The 24,562-nt window shown below is 36.3% G+C and overlaps 1 protein-coding gene across 2 annotated transcripts in view; it reads right to left on the bottom strand.

The window, feature by feature from the left end:
* MAP3K4 (mitogen-activated protein kinase kinase kinase 4) overlaps positions 1-19,468 on the bottom strand; it is a 205,585-nt gene extending 186,117 nt beyond the window's left edge. For both annotated transcript variants that reach the window (XM_074187981.1, XM_074187980.1), the window contains exon 1: positions 19,324-19,468. Coding sequence is in view for 1 of the 2 variants with exons in the window: in XM_074187980.1 (XP_074044081.1) it covers positions 19,324-19,355 (32 nt within the window). In the remaining variant the exon portion in view is untranslated. The remainder of the gene's footprint in view (positions 1-19,323) is intronic.
* Positions 19,469-24,562: the final 5,094 nt, after the last annotated feature.

The raw sequence follows: 24,562 nt of genomic DNA, 5'->3' as shown, positions 1-24,562 counted from the left end.
AAAGATCAAAGGGCCAAAAATTTCAATAATCAAATTTTTAAAAAATTAGGAAAGGAAAGTTGTCTATCAGATCTCAAACTATATTACAGAGAAGCAATTAAAAATAGCTTTGTTTAAAAATAGAGATCAATTGGTAGAACATATTAGTTACACAACATGCAGTACACAATGTTTGATAAACCCACAGACTACTCTGGAGAACAACTCATTATTTGATAAAAAAAAATTAAGGAAAAATCACAGAGCAGTCTAGAAGAAACAAGGCTTAAAAACAACACCTCACATCATATACAAAATATGCTTAAAATGTATACGTAGCCTCAATGGTTTCCTATATCATACCATAAACAAATTAGAGAGGTTTAATAAAGAAATTTTAGATCTATGGCTAGAAAAAGAGCTCTTGACCAAAGCAGTGAGAGAGAGAGTTTCTCACAAGCTAAAACGAACAATTTTGATTATATAAAATTAAAAAGATTTTTCACAAAGAAATCTAACATAGTTAAAATTAGAATGGAGATAGCCAAATGTGAGAAAAATAATTTATAGCAATTTCAAGGATAAAGATCTCATATCCAAGAAAAATAAAGTACTGATTCATTTGAATAAAACTAAGAGCTATTCCCTGGCAAAATAAATGATTATAGGATATGGACAAGCACTTTTCAAAGAAGAAATCTAAACTATCAACAGTTATATGTAAAAATTATTTTAAACCAATGAGAGAAATAGGGAATGCAACTAGAGAAATGCAAATTAAAGGTTCTGCCTCTTACCCATCAGCCTGACTAAGATGGTAAGAAAGGAAAATAACAAATATTGGTAGGGCTAGGAGACAGGCCCACTGTTATTGGAAGAGCAATGAAATGGTCCAACCATCTTGAAAGCAGTTTGGAATTGCGTCCAAAATATTACCAAACTGTATATACTCTTTGATCTAGCTATTAAGCTTTATACCTCAAAGAGATCAAAGTCAGAGGAAAAGGACCTATATGTACAAAAATATTTAAAGTAGCTCTTTTTGTAAGAGCCCCCAAATTGGAAATTATGAGGCTTATTTTTCTATTGGGGAATAGCTATATACATTTTATTTTTTGAAGGTAATGGGATATCACTGTGCCATAGTAAATTAGGAAATGGTAGCTTCAAAGGAACTAGAAAGGCTGGTGTGGAATGAAGTGAGCAGAATTTAGAGAAGAATTTATACAATATTAAACAATATTATAGAGAAAAGCAATTTTGAGAGATTTTAAAGATCTGATAAGTACAGTAATAAAGCATGAGTCTATAAAGACTAAAGATGAAATGTACCATTCACCTCCTGACACAAATGTGATTAACTTAAAAGGAAAAGAAAGAAACATACATTTTGGATCATGATAATATAGGAATTTATTTTGCTGGACTATGCATGTTTCTGTGTGGTTTAATTTTTAGATTTTTTTAAGTGGAAGGGGTATTATTTATGGACAGGGTATGGGAGTATTACCTTATAAAGAAATGTAAAATAAATATTTATTTGAAAACTTTCAAATTTGTACATATTAAATAATTTTCAAATATTAAAAGTTTATTTTCAAGTTCTCAAACCTAGATAGAATCAGACCACCAGATGAAGCTATTAGCAGGTATGTGAAGTCCCTGGAAGTCATTATAATTGCGAGATACTTTATCTTGAGGGGCTTCTTATATTAGATAAAGTTCTGGAAGGGGGAAACAATTTTGAAACTATTAATATATATCCATATTTCATAATATGAGATATCTGAATGGAAAATCAAAATAATCTGCCTATTTGCTCTATAAAATCTATATGGAAATATGATTGAGGGAACTTTTTACTTATCAGAAAATGACACTGAAAATCATTGAGTTTTTAGGTTCAAATTAATGAAGATACAAGTTGAGTTTAGATCAAGGAAAGAAAACCCCATTTCTTACTTGGAAAAAAAAATGTATTTGAAAAATCTGGTAGACCTAATTCATTTCTAGTAGCTAGATGGCGCAGTGGATACAGAACTCAACCTACAAACAGAAAGACCTGGGTTCAAATGTGATGTCAGACAATTCCTAGTTGTGTAATCCTACACAAGTGACTTAGCCTCTGCCTGCCTCAATTTCTTCATCTGTAAACTAGGGGAAAATAACAACCACCTCCTCAGGTTGTTTTCAGGATCAAATAAGATTATATATTCAAAGTGCTTCAAAAAACTTTAATGAGTCCTATAAATGAGACCTATAGTAATTGTTCATATAGAAAAATTTATTTTCAAAGTATGTAACCAGCAGGTTACCATAAACTTTTCATTTGGTTTTCTTTTTGAAATTTGAACTTAACAATCTTCAACAAATATGAACAATTCAGTGTACAAAGATGAAACAAAACTTAGGTAGAATTGTTCAAAACCATTAAATTTAACAAGATTCTAACACAAATGCCCTGCTTGTCTGTCTGCCATTCTGAATTTCCTTTTACTTTCTTCATGAATTTTTTGAATGACCTAATTATACTCCTTTATTTCCTTTTTTTTCTTTTTGAATATCTCTGGCGCTACTAATCAACTCTAGTCCACAAAGAGAAGCTCCCTCTTGTAATAAACAAGCAGAATCTAGAAAAACATTTTGCCACTACCATTCAAAGTAGCTTTTTTAAAATATGGAGTTATGACTTTTGATTCTTGAATCCAAATTTTTCATTCTCTTAAATTTCAAATATATTTTCAAATATAATTATCAAAAAAATTCAAACATCAGTTACTTATAAACCACTACTATATTTGGTGCTGAAATGAAAAAAAGTAATGGAATCCCAGCTCTCAAGAAGTTTAAATTTTAATAGAAGGAGATAAGAAATATATGAAATATATAATTTGTTCTATGATACTTCCTTTTAACTCTTATTTAGGTACTTGCATGTCAGTTCAAGTCATATTAGTATTTATTTAGTACCCACTATATGCTTGACTGTAATTAACACAAGAATTAAGAAAAGAGGGGAAAAAAAAGAAAATTTAAAAAAACCAGCTCCTGTTCTGAAGAATTTCATAGTCTAATGGGGAGGACAGCATGCAAAAAGCTATGTACAAATTTGGCATATGCAGGATAAATGAGGGTAGTCTCAGAAGAAAGATGCTATGCTTGAGGAAGACAAAGAAAGGCATCTTTTAGAAGGTGGAACTTTAGCTAAGATTTGGAGGAAATCAAAGAATCTCAGAGTCAGAATTGCTCCAGATACTATCTCTTTGGCATTGATCAATTTATCTAACTACTCTCAGTCTCAGTTTCATCTGTTTTTTTTTAAAAAGATAATATCACAGCATTGCTGTAAAGATAAATGAGCTCAGATGTCCAAATCTTTGCAAACCATAAAACAGTAGATAAATGTGACCTGTTATCTTTATATTAATATTATTATTTTGCTGATGAAATAGATGATGCACTAGAGAGAGAATTGCTTACTCCACTTGGACGCTATTAAAGAGGACTATGGTTTTCATCCCTTGGGGAGGAAGACTGGATCCAAAAACAGATAAAGTTTTGCCTTGGCATTTATTGTTTGTCTGCTTGTTTTTCCTTTGTTTTTGCCTTGCCTAGCAAAAAGATGGCTATGAATGTGATTGAAAGAGATTCACTCCTGAGAGGAGCAGGAAATTTCTTAGGGAACCTTATTACTGGAGCCATCAAAGACAGCAGCGGGTCAGCAACCTAGGGAGAAAAATCAAATCCATCTGCAATGATCTGTCAGTCATTCAAGAGGCACTGATGCTTATTATGTATGAGCCTCCCTGAACAGATGCCCAGATGAAAGCCTGGCCTGGGGACAGGTATAGGATTTAGTTCTGGCCAGTCTGTAATTGGCTAGCTCTCATTGCTTGGGGTTACAGGACTCCTATGCTTATAAAAGCTTTGGCTAGGCTACAGTTGCCCAGTTGTCCTTGCTTCAAGGTAGAAGGCTCCTGGCCTTACTCAGGTACTACCCCTGGGAAGACATTAGGGCAATATCTTTCTGGTAGATTCCATTTCCTACAGAACTCAAGAGCTGACTGTCAAGCAATAGAATGAACTCAATTCAACAACCATATTTTAAGCATCTACTATATACTGAGCACAGTAAGTCAGGATCAGGAAAGGGGAAAAAAGCAAAATTGAGACAATACGCAACTATTGCACTAATGGAACTTATAGTCTGATAGGAGGAGAAGGTACATAGGTAGCTATAGTATATGATAATCCATGATTAGTTACAAATGTGTATTAGGAAATCCTCACCTCTGACTCAGAGCACTATTTAATTTATACCTTGACTTTTGTCAAAGCAAAAAGAAATAAAGTTCAGTCTCTACATACAGAGAATTTCCTCCATTAGACTTTCTTATGTACATTGATTTGGCTAAAATTTGTCTATTGTATTTTTTTTTCTTACATGCCTGGTCATTTATTGCCTCCTGAAAGACATTGCAATCCAAGGAAAGGAGAAAATGTTAACTGAAATGATAACATAAGAGATATAGAAATAGAAGTATATGTTGAATACAAATTGAAAAACAGACTTTGGCAGAATGATTGAATTTTATTAAAAAATGTGATAAAGTGGTCAAGAGGATATTTAAAAGGCAAAATGACTTCCTAGATAAGGAATCAAAGAAACAGTCCAATAAAAATGGTAAGATAATAGAGACAAAACAAAAGCCTGAAGAGTAAAAGGGATTGTAGAAATTTATCGAATAGTAAATAGTAAAAAGATCAACATGAGGAAGAAATAAGAGAAGAAAAAATTAATACAAATAAGTTGCTAAGCATTGTTTTTTTTTTGAAGAGAAATTCTTTTAAATTGCATTATTAGGAGAAAATGCTGATTAGATATAGAAATATGATAGATGATAAGGGTGGCAGTAGGAAGGAAAGGATTGATTACATGTAGAAAAAATACTTTTTTTTAGAGGTAGAGATTTAGAAGTATTTCTAAGTATTTCCTAAAGGGTCTGGGATTCTAAGAATTTATTTATACATGCTTGGCTATCAAGTGGTGTGGTAGCACAAAAAAGGATCCTATATAATTAAAGAACAATGAAAGAAAGTGTTCTGAATCTCAAAATAAAGAGTCCGGGAGCCAGGGTGGTTTTCTTGTCTTCCATTTTCTTTGGAATTCAACAATTGACTGTCAAGCAAAAACTTTAACTCAATTCTGTAACTGTCTTTTAAACTTCCACTATATACTGAGCACAGTGATTCAGGGTCAGAAAAGGAAAAGACAAAATTTAGATAATATATACTCACTGTCTTCATGTAAATTAAATTTTGATAGTAAGATGGTTGGTTGGTTCTTGTCCTTTGTTATCAAAGAAGACCAAAATGACATCACTACATTTGAGACAAATTGCAGTGTGTCTGACTATGGCTGATTAGACCAATATGAACTTGGAATGCTCTGCCACAGATTGGGCACAAACAATGCACAGGAACAGCTGGGCTGGGTACTCTAAATTTATGTATGTCGCATTTCCTTTGAGCTGTTTCCATTCTGCCTTCCTTTTAGAGCACAGCCTCCTCACTGATGAGGGCACTCCATGCTGGATGGTATTATACCAGTGTCCTCCATAATCAATTCTACAGTTCTTCAATGAGACCTTCAGGATGTCTCATTATTACTTCTTCTGACCCTCTTGTAAGTGTTTGCCCTGTGTGAGTTCTCCATAAAATAGTTTTTTTTGGCATGTGTACATCTGGCTTCTAACAATGTGTCCAGTCCATCATAGTTGTACTCTCTGTAGTAGTGCCAGAATGCTAGGCAGTTTAGTTCGAGAAAGGACCTCAGTGTCTGGTATCTTCTTCTGCCAGGTGATCTTTGGAATCTTCCTAAGACAATTTAAATGGAAGCAATTCAGTTTTCTGACGTGGTGCTGGTAGACTGTTTAGGTTTCACAGGCATATAGCAGCAATGTGGTCAAAACAATGACTCTGTAGACCTTCAGTCTGATAGTCAGACTAATACCTCTTCTTTCTCCCACATTTTCTTTCAGAGTCTCTCAAATACTGAACTAGCTCTGGCCATGCAAGTGTCAACCTCATTGTTAATGTATACATGCCTGGGAAGGACTCTGCCAAAGTAAGTGAACTTGTCCACAATACTCAAAACTTCTCCATTTGCTGTAATCAATGGTTCCACCTATAGATGGTGTGGTGCTGGCTGATGGAGCACCTGTGTTTCTTAGTGTTGTTACCAAAAATAGCACAAGCAGCAGCGAATGGATCCATACTTCGTTGCATGCACCAACTCTCCCTCCACGTTGTTGGCTTGTAGACTTTTCAAGTTGAAGAATTTGCCATCAGTGTAGTAGCTGACCTTGAGGCTATATTCATCCTCAATGAAGACATTTGATAACATAGCTAAAGACATCAGGCTAAAAAGTATGGGAGCAACCAACATATCCTTGGTTCACTCCATTGGTGACTGGGAAATCTCGAGAGCATAGTCCACTATCCTGATCCCAGGCAAGCACACCATCATGAAATTAGATAGCTATAATACATGATAATACATGAATAGTGCATCAGGGTATTGTGATTCTAGGTTCAAGGGATCATCAAATCATGGATTGAGAATGGAAGGGACCTTACAATACAATTCATTCATTTTTTAGAAGAGGAAACACAGATTTAAAGAATTTAAATGACTTACCTAAGTTCAGACCAATAGTGATAAAGGATTTAAACTCAAGTCCCAGGACTCTGAAGTCCATACTCTATACTCTGTATTATTCTTTCTCCTAACTTTCTGAATCAGGAGGTAAGAGGGGAGGAATTGGGGAAGGTTTCTTGATGGAGGTGGTATTTCAATTAGACTTTAAAATGGAAGAGTAAGAATTAAATAGTTGAAGAACAGGAGAGTTGACACTGAGACACAGTGACATGATCCTTTAATGGAAATGAAATTGGACAGTATGTACTTGGGGACAATTTTTTTTGGTTTAAATCCTCCTTCCCCTATAGCTCATTGACATCTCTTAAACTGTGGTCTTTCTAAAGTCCCTTGCTTTAAGAAACTCTCAGACATCTGAAATTTGGACATACATACACATATAAAAATAAAATTCACACATACAAGCATATATACATGTATTTGCATTTATATATTCGAAGGATGGGGCCGATTTTTGTCTCTCTTTGTATTACTATATTATTTTAGGACTGAACTTTATTCTTAGCACAGTGCCTGAGACATACTAAGTGCTTAATAAAGACTTACTGCGTGATGTAGTGTTGGCTTGCTAAACTATAATCATGAATAATTTAAGGCATAGAAATAGTCTGAATTTGTAGGGAGAATCAGTAAGTCAAGTTTATACTTTTTCTTCATTGGATTAATAAGATTCCTTCATCAAGAAGAATCTTAGCTTAGTAAAAGCTTACCATGGAAGAAATTTCACAATCTAATCATGGATTGGACAACAATAGGAATTGCAGTCCTTTATCTTTCTCCATCTTCCTTTCTTCCCATCATTTCTAAGGCTTCAATAACTTCTGCTGCAAAACTCAGCAATAAGGCAACTTGATCCAGTTAATAGAAAATGGTTTTATTAGGTCAATTTTGGTTGATGCAATCCTTGGTAAAGGGTTGGCCTAGGTTTCCCTTTAAATCAGTGGTACAGAATGTAGGAAGTACCGAAATTTTAAACTGGGTTTATTTCAAAACTCCATTTATATAAATTTATTTAAAAATATACAATTCAGTACACTTATCTCATAAGTAATCTGATAAGGTTTTCTCCTACCTAACTGTTCCTTCTTGGTTTTCTTTACTGCTTCTTCATTGAGGTCATGTTCACTAAGTGGCACTCACTTAGGCCTTGGTCCTGGGTCATTTGCTCCCTATTAGTGATCTCATTTGTTCCCAATATTTCAATTTTCTTTTTTGTTGAGGGTTCTCAAATCTGCTTACAGAACTCCACTGCTGACCTCCAGTCTTATATCTTCAACTGCCTATTATTAGACAGCTGAAACTGGATGTCCTTTGGATATCTTAAATTTAATATGTTCAACACTGAACTCATATTTTCTTTAAAACTATCTCCTCTAACTTCCTTATTACTTATTACTCCCAGGCATTCAGGTTCACAACCTAACTGTCATCCTCAACTCATCATTCTTGCCTCTAATATCCAATCTGATGGAAAAGTTTATCTTTGGCTTTAATAATACCTCTTCCTCATGACACTGGCACTGCTTTTACACTAGTGCAGGATCTTATCACCTTATACCTGAACTAGTGCAATAGCCTGATGTTGGTCTCTCTGTATTAGATCTCTCCCATTCCAGTGGATCATCCATTTAGCTGTCAAAGTGATCTTTCTAATATGCATTTCCAATAATTTCAAATCCGTACTCAATAAACTCCAATGCTGTTCATCAGTTCCAGGATCACAAATAAATTTCTCTGTTGGCATTCAAAACATTTCATAATCTATACCTCCCCCTGCCCCTACATATCTCTCCAGTCTTCTTATATCCTTCCTTCCTTCATGTACTCTGTTCCTTGAACAAGACATTCTATTTTCACTGGTATCCCCCATGCCAGAATGGTCTTTTTCCTCTTATGTAATCTTTGACTTCCCTGGCTTCTTTCAAGATACAAAAATCTCACCTTCTTCTACAGGAAGCCTTTTCCATTTTCCTTAATATTAGTGCCTTCCCTTTGTTGATTATTTTCTACTTATTTTGTACATAAGCTTATTTGTATATAATTGTTTGGATGAAATCTTCCCGTTAAACTGTGTGCTCCATGAGAACAGGCACCTTTCTTTGTCTCCCATTGCTTTAACATAGCTCCTAGCACGCTAGTTGATGCTTCATATATGTTTATTGTCATGTATTGACAACAACAATTACAAAAGCTAGGTGACTTGGACAAGTCTCTAATTTCCCTAAATCTCAAAGTGTAAAATGGGAAATGAGAATAATAAAATTATAAAAATGTAAATAAATAATAATAAATGAGAATAAATTACATTCAATCAGGAATGCTGTAAAGAAAGCATAGCTGACAAATAGCTGACAAATAAAAGGTGCTTAGTTTCCCAAACCTACACTTGGGTGTGATGAAGTGGAAAAGTCATTGAATCAATTAATCAAACATTTATTAAGCGGTTACCATTTCCAGGTACAAAATTGAGGCAGTACCTTCCTTCAAGGAGTTCACATTTTGGGGGAGAACCATTTATGAACATTTGTTCATAAATAAGTAAATACCAGACATATGTAAAATAAATACAATGTGATTTTTTTGTTTTTGTTTTAATTTTTGCTTTGCAAGGCAATGGGGTTAAGTGGTGCCCAAGGTCCCACAGCTAGGTAATTATTAAGTGTCTCAGTCAGATTTGAACTCAGGTACTCTTACTTCAGGACTAGGGAAGACCCCTTAAAGGTACCTTAGCTGAATCATGAAGGGAACTAGAGGTAAGAGATCCAGGTAAGGAGAGAGAGCATTCTGGGCATAGCCTTGGAGGCAGGACAAGAGATGCCATGGGGACGGGGAATTAGACACAGAACAAGAAGGCCAATTTCTGGAGCAAAGATTGCATGAGGGGGAGTAATATGTATTCAGCCTGAAATGATAAGACTAGTCAGAATGTGAAAGCTCTTCAAGAAGACAAGTGTCTGTATTATCCTAGAAGTCATAGGGAAGTCATGGGGCTTCCTGAGACAGAGAATGCCATGGCTGGCCTCATATTTTAGGACTATTAATTTGGCTGCTGTGTGGAGAATGGATTAGAGAGGGGAGAAACTTGAGGTGGGAGGACCTCCTATTATGAGGTTATTTATAGTCTAACTTAGAGATTATGAGGGTCTGACTAGTGTAGAGACCATGAAAGTGAAGAAGGAAGAGATGCAGAAGACAGTAAGGGGATAGAATTTTATCACTTGGCAGTTGTTAACATCTAGGGAAGTAATAAGTGAAAGATTGAGGATGACTCCAAGATTGTGAAGCTGAGTGATTGGAATAATGGGGAGAGAGAGAGAGAGAAAAAAAAGAAAAAAGTCATTTTTGAAAGCATCTACAATGTGCAAGGCACTTTATAAATATTATCTCATTTGAACCTCAAGACAACCTTGGGAGGCAGGTGCTGTTATTGTTCCCATAATGTGTGACCTTGAGCAAGTCACTTAACCTTAATTGCTTCATATCCAGGGTCATCTCCAGTCATTCTGATTCATATCTGACCACTGGACTCAGATGACTCTGGTGAAGAAAGTGAGGCAAGTGACTTAGTACAGCTCCCCCTCACTCAAATCCAATTTGATTGCTTGTCATATTATCACATCCTTGATGTCATGATCTTCTTTGAGAAAGAAGAACAAATAGCAACAATGACAATAGCTAGGTGGCCTTGGATAATTTTCTAACTTCCCTAAGTTTCAGAGTGTAAAATGGAAAAGGGGAATAATAAAATTTTAAGTATGGACATAATAAAATTTGAATTCAATCAGGTATGTTGTGAAGAAAGCACTTTGTAAATCTGCAGTGCTATAGAAATGATTTATTTTAATTTGAAGCCCTCTAATTCTTGTGGAGTTTTAAAAGTTTCAAATTCTCTTTGAGTCAGATGATTTATATTTAAATCACTGACTAGCAGAAAGTTACTGGATTCAGAAAACTTCATTGACTTTCAAAGGACATTCAAAAATGACTGCAATACAGGTACTTGGTGCTCTCAAACACAAACTGAGGATCATAGGACAGTCAAATAATTACTGTCAGAGATGTGATCTAGGTTGTAAAAAGGCCACAACCACACTAAAGTTCTTGCTACCAAAGATCTTCTCACTATTTTATTTCCATTTCCAATCTAGTCATTTTGCCACCTAACTGGTTGCTGCCTGTCTCTTCTTCTCCTCCTTCTCCTTCCTTCCTAGATTTCCAGTTTTTGCTCTGGGCAGAGCAACCAAAGCAGTATTACTATTACTTCTGGAAAGGGCATATCAAATGCTTGCCTTACATATCAATTTGTAGTTTCCCTGATCACAATCCTTTATATATTTTATCTTCCCCTACTGGCTCGTTGAGAGCAGGGACTGCTTTCTCTTTACATTTTTCTTTTCAGTACTTAGTACTAGTACATAGTACTGATAAATATTTTCATTCATTCATTCACTTTAATTCATTCACTGCAACATGTTTTGATTGGAAAAAACTTAACTTGAGGAACTGACTTTTTAAAAATCTTTTAAAAGATAACTGTAACGATAAACAGCAAATATAAACATATTAATAGGGGCAGCTGGGTGGTGCAGTGGATAGAACTCTGGCCCTGGAGTGAAGAGGACCTGAGTTCACATTTGACCTCAGACACCATAATTACCTAACTGTGTGACCTTGGACAAGTCACTTAACCCTATTGCCTTGCAAAAAAAAACCCAAAAAATTTTAATACACAAAGAAGCACAAGAAAGAGGCTCACAGAGAAACTGAACTTCTTTTAGGAACTGAGCCTTATAATGCTTAAAGAAAAGAAATGGATAGAGTGCTAAATGCAGAATTAGGTGCACCTGAGTTTGAATCCCATCTTATACCCTTACTGGGCAAGATATTTAACTTCTTTCAGACTCAGTTTCCTTATCTATAAAATAGAAATAATAATAATGCCCAATTCATAGGCATTGTGAGGCTTAAATGAAATAATAAATGTAAAGTGCTCAGCAAACCTTAAAGCATTAACTATTATTATTACTTTGCTGAAAGTGATTATTTAACAGGAAGCTCTTTTTTTCCATTTTACCCTTTGCCCAAGTTGATCTATTATGAAAGCACAAGGTTGTGTCTTAAATACTAGATTTTCCTGAGTCAAGAAAAGCTAGTGTTTGTAGAAACAGGGTTTGAGGCTCATGTAAGAGCATGATTGAAACCATGTGTAGGAGTGGAAGGGTATTTCATGCTTCTATAAATGGGACTATCATGCCATGGTGCTACCCTTACAGTTACAGCTTACAGTTCATGCAGCTGTTCCTTGAGGTTGTCAGCAACTTGAAATTAGACAGGAGAAGGAGTGTTATCCATGCTTTCATGTTACATTACAGTACTGTTACATCAAATGCTCTCAAATACTCCCTGAGACTGATGGACAGTCTCAAGGATACAGTCAATGTTATCTCAGAAAATTATCATCACAGACTCACTTGAATTGGAAAACTGACTCCTAACTTCTGGGGAGGTACTAAGCAAAGTCACAATTTATAAAAACCCCAAGAAGAAGGGAAAATGCAGACCTCACTGTTTCTACCTGCAAAATGCAACTCCCCTGTCTGCCTTTACATGGGTGAGTGTATCTGGAAAGACTTCCCCATCAAGGAAATCTCCCAGGAGTCCGGACACTATGTTTACTTGGGTTAAATCTGTCCCAAATTGCATCATAATTATGACCAACCTAATTAACTATTAGTAACAGGTACTGTTCTTCTCCCTCCTTAAATCTTTCAACTAAACACTACACCCACACACTCATAATGATGAAACACTGAAGCTTAACTATGGCTGGCTCTGCTGCATTCCATAGCCATAGTGTTGACTGAGCTAGCTGCTTAGGGGCTCCCCATCTTACTCTAGCCATGGTGCTGACAATACTTGAATAGTCTCAAGGTACTTCTAGAGTGCTTACTTTGTATGCTTACTGCCATATGCATCATATTATATAGTGCCCTAAAAAAGTTAATGTTATTTCTCAAGCACCTAACCTAGAAAATGATTAATAAGTGGAGAAAATAGATCTTCTGTCTGGAAATGGGTTTGTTAATTTATATTTGCAATTCACCATGAAGACTTGAGGTTCTAGGGAGGAGAGATAGGTGCTACAGGATCAGAAGCTGTGACATAAATGCCAAAATATTTGGATAAGAGTGAAAAGATTCAATCACCCAAATAATTTAGATATATGGCACAAAACATCTCTATGTTTCTTAAACGTGAATATTCGCATCATGCAACTTTTCATGCTTCAAAAAGCAGAAACAAAATTAGAATATGATTCATTTCATCAGATTCATGGCATCATAAAAATTTCACAGGACTGGGAACTAGAAGACTTGAGTTTGAGTTGTGACTCTGCTACTTGCTAGTTCTATGATCCTGGCAAGAAGTTTTACTTCTGTAAATCTTTCCCCTCATCTATAGAACAATAGAATTGAACTTTATAGCATCTAAAGTACTCTCCAATTCTAAGATCCTATGAATATTATTGAGTGAATAAGAAAAAAATCATATCATCCAACCTCCTCCCCACCCCAAATAAATAAAGAGATTAAAAATCAATTGGTGCTTACACATTATTTTGTCAACAGGGGCAATTTCCTCTTGGAAACCATACCAAGTTTGAAAGTCTACCTTACTTAGAATATTTCCTTCTGAGTGTTCCATCTCAGTGCTCTCTTGGCTTTATTGATCAATCACTGGTATTTCCTCTCTACAGCTTGCATAATAAACTTAATGTACCACTTTCTTTTAATTCACTGGAAGAAGTGAAATTTGTTTTAGCTCAGATTAGTGTTTCATTGACTTTTTGCTCCACAGCAACTTTCAATGGAGTTGAATAATTAGGGACAAATCTGGAACACTATCAAAGAATATCAAGATAGATCTTAAATTTGACTCATTAGGTTATACATGGGAGGAAAAAAAGAAGGGAAAAAAACCTCTTTTAAAAGTGTTATAAATAAAATATTCAGTATTTTCCCAGTACATTTCTGAACATAATTTTATAATTGGAGGCAGGCTAGCACAGTGGATAGTATTTAGAGTCTAGTATATGGAGGATAGTATTTTGATTTTAATTTGGTGCCTGAATTTATTAGTTGTGAAACTTTGAACAAATCACTTAACCTCTAAGTATCTCAGACAGCTTAATCACAGACAGTTGTAATCTGCCCTGTGAGGTTGGAGCTCTCACACTGGGAATTCCAGACAACAGTAAAGTCACAGACCCTTTGGGTATTTTAAAATTAAGATAATTTGAAGGAGTGTCAATGTTTTCTCCCAAAAGAATGCAAGCTTCATGAAAGCAGGGACATTTTTTTTTCATTTTGTTTCTGTGTCTCCAGTGCTTAACATAGTTTCATAGTACTGTAGGTGTTTATTGTTGTTGTTGTTCCTCTTTTGTTTTCAGAGATGATCAATGACATCATGGAGTGATTACGGGAACTGGATTTAAGTGAGGTAGAGCTATACAGCTGTCAGTGGCTCTCTTCCAAAGTCATCTAAGTCTAGGGGCAAGACCTAAGTCAGGATGACTGACAATGGCCTGGGACGCAGTGGAAGTCTTTGGTGTCCTCAATATCTGACCAAAATCTAATTGCTCCATGTTGCCTGCTTCACCTGCCTTCATGGCCATTGGAACAAAGTGTTCTCACCTGCCCATTCCATAGGAGTAAGTAGGGAAGGGAATGTCTTTGTATGCTTGGGCTAGCCATCTACCTAACTCATCAGGGAATTGGAGACCTGTTACCCTCAAGCTGATTTAGCCCATCTGCTGAGATGGTTTTACTGGGATGTGACCCCCCTGCTTTAGCTTCTTGGAGGTGAAAGTTGGGGTGACAGGTATTCACCAAAAGTGGATGAACAGCCCTGAAAAAAGACTTGGCAAGTCCTCACACCAAATCCTATACACTCCAGAAGGTATGAAGTGCTTAATATATGTTGAACGAATGAATAAATGAAAATTCTCATAATTACTTAATGAAATATAATACAGTATTTTACTTTGAGGATGTTCTGAATTATATCTACAATTCACAAAACTACCATTTGGGATAGGTTTCATAATGAAGGTAGATCTTTGGGAAAAAAGGTTACCTTTATTCATTTCTTTCATCCTACTTTCTTTTTTTTCCAGCTATCTATCACTTGTCACTTTACTGCTATTACCAGCCTCTCTAATTTAGTTATTTTTCCAATTACTTCCTTTTCAGAACCTTTGATACTTTCTCTGTTAGCAAGCTTCCCTGCTAATTCTCTAACTATAGATCCCGGGACTTTGGGATCCCCAGTCCTGGTACATTCCATTTTGCCAACAAGATGAAGTATTTTCATAATGGCTTTATTGTTAAAGGGCAAGTTTACGACCATGAGATAGAGCACAATTAACTGGACCAAGTAGACCATAACCTTGGTTTCCATTAGTATCATTTTGTAACCAACTGAACTGTCTGTTAAGGCTATGGAGAGCATTATGCAAATATGTGCAAAAGGTAATGTTTGACAAAAAGCAGTTTACAACCTGCTTTCAGGTTGTAAACTGATACTTTGATGTACTTCTTCATATCTATAGAATGTTTGTGCTTTATTCTTGACGAAGATCATGACATCAGGGAAGTGATGCCATGACAAGTAAATGAATTGTATTTGAGTGAGGGGAGGCTGTGCTAAGTCACCAGTTTCACTTGCTCTGTTGGAGTCATTTAGGTTCAGTGACCAGATATGAATCAGGAGGACTGGAGATGGTCCTGATGCAAGGCAATTAGGGTTACGTGACTTGCCCAAGGTCACACAGCAAGTTAGTGTCAAGTGTCTTAGGCTGGATTTGAACTAGGTCCTCCTGATTCCAGAGCTCTACCCACAGCACAACCTAGCTACCCTTTAGCTATACAGTTTAAATCAAAAGTACAGTTTGCTTTATAGAATAGATATTTGCCTCTAAAGGGTGTTCCCAAAGTCTTAGTGCAGGTCTATGATCTAATAGGGCTTAGAACTGCACTAAGATTCAGGATACACTGTACAGGTAATTTTAAAAAATGTATAATATGTCCAGTGCTCTAGGACAGAAGTTTCTTCACCTCTTTTTTATGTGTGAATTGTTGATTCCTTTGTCACAGTGATGAACTCTATAGACGTTTTCAGAATAATGTTTTAAGTGCATAATATAAAATAATAGGATTACAAAGGAAATCAATTATATTGAAAAGCAGTTATTAGAATGTTAAAAAACACAAGCTCCTGGATCCTATGTTAAGTTTAGAGGAACCCTATGGTAGTTCCAAAGTCTTTGAAATATAAATCAAATGTCCTTTATGCTTCATGACTACATGTTTTCTTATATGGGATTTTCTTAAAGCACTTATCTAATAATGTCCCATTGTTCCTCCTCTAAGACGGTATGTTCCATTACTACAAAGTAATCCTATAGTCAAAAAAAAAAAGTAAACAAAACGTGCCTAAAGTTCAAATACCATTAGTGACTTTAAAATGAACCCAAATAACCTCAAATAAATTACAGATAGCTCTAGAAGGTGTAGAGAGAAAAAAAATCATTCACCTTTTGTTATGAAAAACAAATACCAATTCGGGTAAAAAGCATTAGAGAGAATATTATTGTTGAATAAAAATAAAAGTACATTTTGTAAAAAATGTGGTTCACAGATTTCTTTTTGGATTCTCTTCTTTTTTTCATTTTACATTCATTTCATCTATAATGACTGTATCTTGGACAGGAAAAACAGATCTTTAACCAGGGTGCAAAAATTTAGTATAAGTTGTTAAGTTTAGCAAGGATAATTCATTTAAATAGGAAACTACCAGATTTTCTGTTTTCTCTTTTGCTCCCACACACGAAATGAATTCTTTGCCTGTCAGACCACATATTGTTCTGTCCCCTTAACTCATAATGTGACACATCCCAAGCATAGTTGTTACCTCCTGCCCTTGGTGCAAAAATAACTAACTTGCCAGTCTATACACCCTATCAAAATAAAGGTAGCAGTCATTTGGCAGTTGTAGTTAGCCCCTGAAGTTTCACTAGTTTAAAATTTCACAAAGACTTTTGGATTGCCCTGTGTTTACCTATATTTTTAAAAAATGTGTATTCTATCTTTTCTATATATTTTGGTTCTGCTTCTTCCATTTCCTCTTTAAACCTTCAATAAAATGCTAAGATATCAGAAGTAACGAGGGAGGAAAAATGGATTGTGAGATATTTTGTGATGAAAGACAATCCATCACAAGAGTTTAATTTCAGGCCATGTGCCCAATTCAAAATTAAAAACAAAAGATGACTAATATAAAAATATATCTTTCAATGTCCTACACATTTTTTCTACTTTAATGGTTTATCACAGAATATCAAGGACATACCCTGGATTCTTGAAGGCCATTCATATCAGCAAAGACCAAGCTTTGGCAAGTCCTAGCAACCTGAAAAGGCTCTGAGTACCAGCCAACTGACAAACTGTTATCCTAGCTAAGTTCAGAGAGGCTCATCACCGGAAGATTTGTTATTTTTGGCTAAAGTGATTCACGAAGCCATCTATTATGGTGTCAAGGAATTTGCAATCCATGTTAAAGCAGAGAGGATTCACACTGGTAAAAATCACAGATCCTTAAAAAATTCAAAAACAACTATTGTCGAATCTTCCTTTATTAACAATGTTTACTGGTTCCATTTTAACTTTAGGATAGTGATAGTATCTGTGGGTTAGAAATTTTACACAAATGGAGACTTCAGTGCAAGAAAAAAATTGATCTTATTGTGATGCCTAGGAAAACACATTACTTTGGAGTCAGAAAACCTGAATTCAAAGCTCTGCTTTTAAATAACTTTGGATATGTTATATAACCTCTTCAGGCCTCAGTTATCCATCTATAAAAGAGAAGGGATTAAATTAAATGACCTTGGAGGTCCTTTTCAGTTCTAAATCTATGATAAAATTTTCCTGTAAGTAATTGGAGGGGAAATTCAAAAAGAAGTAGAAAGATTTGGGGGTTTTATACGGTAAAGAGCTAAGTTGTTATAAAAGGAGTATTCAATTAATGTGTAGCAATGATTGAAATATAGTTCTAGTCAGCAAAAACACATACTTTCTTATTAAATATTTTGAACATTAGTCAAAAAGCCAATCTTTTCTATGGGTGTGCCTAACCTTTAAATAAACCTGAAAATATGAATAGCCATAGTTAAGTATTTATTTATTTATTTAAGTAATAAAAATATTTTTTCTAAGATTTCTTTATATAAACCCTAGTGGTTTGTAATTATGTTTCATTTGTAAAATTTGTTGTATTTTCAGCTTTTTTTTTTTTTTAGGGAAAACTCTAGTATATAAAAAAATGGACATGTCACAACTTCCATGAACCTCAGTTTTTTTACCTGTAAAATGGGTTCAACATGAGGCTCAAAAGATATAATAAATGTAAAAGCACTATGCAGCATTCAAAACACTATATAAAAGTCAGTCATCATTATCATTACAAATTTCAGTTTGCCTGAATTTAAGTAAGCAAAAGCTGTTAAATTGAATCTTCTGTACTCATGTTCTTGGAACTAGGAAGACTTGAATTCAAATCCTGCCTCTGACACATACAGCTATTGATCCTAGGGAGGTATTAAACACCAGGACCAGAAGAGGTACACAATACTCTCTTGAAGTCTGAATCAGATTAAAATATAATTGGGAAATGCTTAACTAACTAAATAAAAATACAACCTAGCAGATACTAATTTGTGACTTGCTAAGTCAATCTGTAACCTCAAGCAATCCAACTCCATTGAGTTTGACACCATACCTTAGGTAATTTTCTTTTTAAAAAAATTTTTTTTCAAGGCAATGGGATTAAGTGACTTGCCCAAGGTCATACAGCTAGACTATTAAGTGTCTGAGATAAGATTTGAACTCAAGTCCTCCTGACTTCAGGGCTGGTGCTCTATCCACTGTGTCATCTAGCTGCCTCAACTTAAATAATTTTCTAAGTTGCAGAGGAGTTGGCTTCTTATGCCAGCAAAATCACAGGTATATTCCCTATCTTTATTCTCCTGGCCTGCTTACTGCAGCTCCTACCCCATAACATTCCATGTAGAACTTGTCCAAAAAGATGTCAGTGTTCTGCACAGGAATGATATATGAGAAGGAAAAGAGCCTTGGAGATGTCTTCTAGGGTGAATATATAGCCCTTCAAAATATGTCCTGCCATTCAATAATTTACTGATACATTGTTAGTTCCTTCAAGCCTGTCTCTAACACTGTCAATAGAAAAGTGAAAAATCGATCATGCAACCACTTAGTTTGTTTACAAATCTCCAAATATCTTCTTCTTCTTCCCTCTTCCTCGAAATTGATTAATCTGTTTGACTGAATTAGCCAGCTGGTTTAGCTAATTTAGAGACAGATTGAGATACTTTATCCATCTAGTGCACAGTTAGGCAACTGTTAACAGTTATTCTGTAATGTAATCAATGAGAAGGAAAGATAAATAGAGAATAAACAAGAAGCATACAGCCATCTTGTTGAACACAGGACAGAGTGGTCCCCAGGGGTGGGAACCTAGCAACAACAGAGCAGCATCTTCCCTACCTTGGGTTCCTTCCCCTGCCTCTTTCTTTCATCTGTTCTCCAGGGTGAGGGGAGGGGGGGATGACTCCCAGGAAATGAGAGAGAACAGACCAGTTCAGTGACAAGGCTCTGACTTCCACATCAGGAAACCAAGGGAAGTATTAGGTTCAGACTTGTGCTTTGACTGAAAGGTCGTTGTAGAGTTCCTGTGACTTTGTAGGAATGCAGGCAGCTGCTCCCTTGGCCTGAATCACCCATTTTTCCAGAGAAGCTTCCGCCTCTCTGTCAAAAGCATGAATTTTAAATAGCAGCTGGCAATTTGCCCCAATGGCCGGTCCCCACCCAGCCCTTCCTAATTGTTTTGGTGGCTATTTTTTTTTTTTTTTTTGCTTTGTTTGCTTCTTTGTTTTGGATTTTGGGGAAAGCTAACCAACCTGCTTACAGAAGCTAGGCAAAATAAACTGTGGCAAGTCTGAACAGTTATAGAAAGAAAGGACTGACATGAGTGGTAGAGGCACTAAGGGCTGAGTGTCAGAAGAGGGAGTGACTTGCTGCCCCCTTTTGGACTTTATTGGTATGACTTCTCATGGAAAGGGTTGCAATTGTGTTTAGGAATGGTTTTCTTGATCAAAGACTATCTCTATTCTTTTTGTGCTTTAGGGAGACAATTTGTCTGAAGGCAGAGATAGCGATACACAGATAGAATAACTATCAAGTTAAAAGAGACTTTGGAGTCAAAATCCCATATTTTATAGATGAAGAAATTGAGGCCCAGAGAAGTTAAATAAATTTCCCAGTGTTATACAGGCAACAAGTGAGAGAGTGAGGATCTGAACTTAGTTCTTTTTTTGATTCAAATCCAACATTCTTTGCCCCACTCTGGACTCTATTCCATTAAACAGCCACTAGAGTTGGGTCTTTCTTCTCCTTTCTTTTCCCCTGTCCCTCTCTTCCCTCCATTCCCCTCTCTGTTTCCCTATTTTTCTGCCCTGTCCTGTTCTCTCTTCTCCCGCCTTTCTTCTCCTCTCTTTTCCTCTCATCTTCTCTTCTCTCTTTCTCTCCTCTCCTCTCCTCTCTCCTCTCTCCTTCTATACCCTCCTTTTTCATTATTTACAGACCTTAGGAAGGATCCACACTACTCATCTTGTGTAGAATAAGGCTATGTAAATACATCTGAATGAGAATAAAAAATTGTAACTAGGCAATTCTCTTACTGATTTTTTAAAATCTTTGTATTTAAGCATATATTTAATTCCCAACACATAAATGAGACAGAAAATACGGCATGTATTTCAACAAAGATTGATGTGACAATCCTGTAACTAAGCAGTGAGGTGATATATAAGGAAAAAATTATTTGATAGACACTATCTTTAGATGACTTACATTCAGTCTATTGGGGGCTTATCTCCATTGTTTCTAGGAGAAAATAAAGAGATCCTCAACCTTGAATAACATAACTCCTATATAACTTTCCAGACTATTTCATATTGCTCTACTTTAAGTACTTTCTGGTCCAATTAAACTAGTCTGCTAGTTGTTTTCTAGATATAACAACCCATCTGTTACTTCTATGCCTTTGCACAGTTCATCCCTGGTGCTTGGGATGCACTTTCTGCTTATCTTTGCTTCTGGGAACCTCTGGTTTCTTTCGAAACTCAGGCCAGATTTTGAGAGAAGCCTTTCCTCTAACCCATCTAGATAATAGAGCTCTTTCCCTCTTGTAACATATTATATACGTTATAATATATCACTACATTATACTTTGTATCATTGCATATATTGTAGAATGTAAACTCTTTGAAGGTAGGGACAGCTTTCAGAGCCTTGTATATAATGACACAGTAAAATATTTGTCAAATTCAGTCAATCAACAGATAATTTTTAAGTACCTACTCAAAATTTTACTAGGTGTTGGGGATACAAGTACAAAGAGTGAAACAATCCCTACTTGCAAAGAATTTACATTCTTGAATTGAACAATAAAAGATACCATATAGGATCCTAGAATCAAAGATTTAGAGGTAGAAGGAACCTTAGAGGCTGCTGAGTCCATATCTCTATTTTTTAAGGAATGAGGAGTGAATATTAGTGAAATGACTTGTCCTGTCACCCAGTTAGCAAGGGTCTGGGTTGGAATTCCAATTAAGATATTTCTAACTCTAGGGTCAGTAGGGTTTACTATACTGTCTCACATCACTTATAATAACATCATTGGCAGAACCCATCCATGGAGTCTGCCTGGAGTCAGTAGCTGGAGCTTCTGTTGATAGTTCTGAAATCTTTCTTTGCTTTGTGACAATGATTTTTCTTTCAGAGACCAGCCTCAAGATTTGGTAGAAGGAAAAAGAGCCATTTCCCCTTTGATTGTCACATATCAGGCCGGTCTGTCCAACACTTGTCCCAATATGCCACAGTCATGCTTCATAGTGGTCTTGTGCCTGTTCTGTTTGGAAAACTTCTTCCTCCCTATATCCTCTGCTTATACCTTTATTTTTGTTTTGCAAGACAATGGGTTAAGTGACTTGCCCAAGGCCACAGAGCTAAGTGAGAATTAATTGTCTGAGCCTGTATTTGAACTCAGGTCCTCCTGACTCCAAGGCTGGTGCTTTATCCAATGCAACATCTAGCTGCCCCTTGTTGCTAATTTGGAGGGGAAAACTGAGCCAATACACAATTGGTAGTAGTGGAGTAGAAAAAGAGTGGGCAGCTTTTAGAGATCTTGTGTACAGCAGCTTATCTGGGTCAGAACACTTGCTAACATCTAGACTGGTTTGATGAAAATGATGGGAAAATACAGAAACTACTAAATGAAAAACGAGAACTCCATCAAAAAGTCCAAGACTCTTGCCTCAGCAAGAAGGCAGATGAAATTCAGTTTTATGCAGATAGTAACAAACCAAATTGCTTTTATGTTGTTCTGAAGGCTATTTATGGACCAAAGATTCAGTGCTGATGGATCCACATTGCTTAATGATTGGGATGTGACTTTAGAGAAATGGGCTGAACACTTTCATAATCTTCTTAACAGACCATCATCAATCAATGTAGAAGCCATTGACCATTTACCTCAAGTTGAAGTCATCACTCTTCTGAAGTTCCAACTGAAGAAGAGGTTTTGAATACCATTAGGTTCCTTTCAAGTGGCAAAGCACCTGGTGATGATTCTATTCCAACTGAGATCTACAAGGTTCAGGGCCCATTGCTCATCCAAAAACTAATTGAAATTGTCCAAGTTATAAGACAAGAAGAGGTTACTCCACCAAAAATTCAAGGATGCTTCCACTGTCCATTTCTATAAAGGTAAAGAGAATAGATTGTCCTGTGACAATCACAGGGGTATTTCTCTTTTAGTCATTGCTGGTATGATTCTTTCCAGAGTCCCCCTCAGTAGCCTAATCCTTCACCTGGAAGATAGTCACCTCCCTGAGGGCCAGTGTAGCTTCAGAAGGTATCGAGGTGTTTCCTGCCCAACAACTCCAGAATATTTGTAGATCTGACCAAAGCCTTTGATACCATTAGTTGTGAGGATTTATGGAAACATATCAAAATTTGGTTGCTCAGAGAAGTTCATCACTACTGTATATCAATTTCATGCTTGTCCAGGTTCTGGATAATAGATGATGCTCTCAAGATTTCCCAGTCACCAATGGAGTAAAACAGGGAAGTGTCCCTGCTCCCATGCTTTTTAGCCTATATTTTCAGTCATATTATCAAATGCCTTCCCTGAGGATGTACATGGCCTCAAAGTCAGCTGCCACACTGATTGCAAATTCTCCAGTTTGAAAATGCTACAAGCCAAGACCAAAGTAGAAGATCATGCATGTTGGTGCACTCAATGCAGCTTATAAAACTGAGATTTAACAAAATATGAGTCTATTCTCTACTGCTTGTGTTAATTTTGGTCTAAACAATTAACACCAAGAAAACACAGGTGCTCCATCAGCTAGAACCACACCATCTATATGTGGAACCATCGATAGCAGCAAATGGAGAAGTTTTGAGTACTGTGGGCAAGTTCACTTACCTTGGCAGTGTTCTTTCTAGGGAGGCACACATTGATAATGAGGTTGACACATGCATTGCCAGAGCTAGCTCAGTATTTGGGAGGCTCCAAAAGAAAGTGTGGGCAAGAAGAGGTATTAGACTACCAAACTGAAGGTCTCCAGAGTTGTGGTGCTGATTTCATTGTTGTATGCCTGTGAAACCTGGACAGTCTACCAGCACCATGTCAGGAAACTGAATTGCTTCCATTTAAATTGTCTTAGAAAGATTCTGAAAATCACCTGGCAGGAGAAGATGCAGACACTGGGGTCCTATCTTGAGTTAAACTGCCTAGCATTCCAACATTATTATAGAGAGTGCAACTCACAAGGGAATTAGAAGAAGCAATACCAGGACACCCTGAAGGTTTCTCTTAAAAACTCTGGAATTGGCTGTGCAGCACCGGAGACACTAGTACAGGACCACCCAGAATGATGTGCCTTTATCAGTGAGGGTGCTGTGCTCTATAAGAAGGGCAGAATTGAAGCACCTCAAAGGAAATATGACATACATAAGTTTAGAGTTAGAGTACCCATCCCAGGTATTCACATGGACTATTTGGGTTGATCAGTGATAGAGCATTCCAGGTTCACATTGGATCAGCCACAGTTGGACACACTGTAATTTGTCTCAAACATAGTGATGTCATTTTGGTCTTCTTTGATAATGAAGGACAAGAACCAACCTATATCCTCCTCCATGAATGTCCAGAGGAACTGGGATACAACAGATATAGATTTTTATGCTGGTCTCCTGCTTTCAGGACTTGCTTAGTTAATCATCAAGCATTTAGTGGTTTTAAATTTCCATAGGGAGTGCTGAGTAGATTGCTCAAGAAGGCTATGTGTGCCTGGTGTCTGGGCAAGTCCAAGTCTCAAGGCCACCAAGCAGAACATAACCCTTGCTCTGTAAATCTTTAGTTTGGGTAGGCTATGGTATTAGATGATTGGCTGAATCATCACTGTTCAACTGCCTGGACACAGTTTTGCACTGGGTTTCCAGGGATGGTAGCATAAGGTTGTGCCCATGGAAAGTGATATGCATACTGTTGATGATGATTACAGGCCATTGTTGTGATTGTTCAATCATTTCAGTCATATCTGACTATTTGTAACTCCAATTGGAATTTTCTTGTTAAAGATTCCAAAGGGGTTTTCTATTTCCATCTCTAATTTTTAGTACAGACTGGGAAACTGAGGCACACAGGGTTAAATGA

Source organism: Macrotis lagotis, chromosome 5, assembly GCF_037893015.1.
Source record: "Macrotis lagotis isolate mMagLag1 chromosome 5, bilby.v1.9.chrom.fasta, whole genome shotgun sequence".
Taxonomy (NCBI): Eukaryota; Metazoa; Chordata; class Mammalia; order Peramelemorphia; family Peramelidae; genus Macrotis; species Macrotis lagotis.
This window is presented reverse-complemented; position numbering and strand designations above follow the sequence as displayed.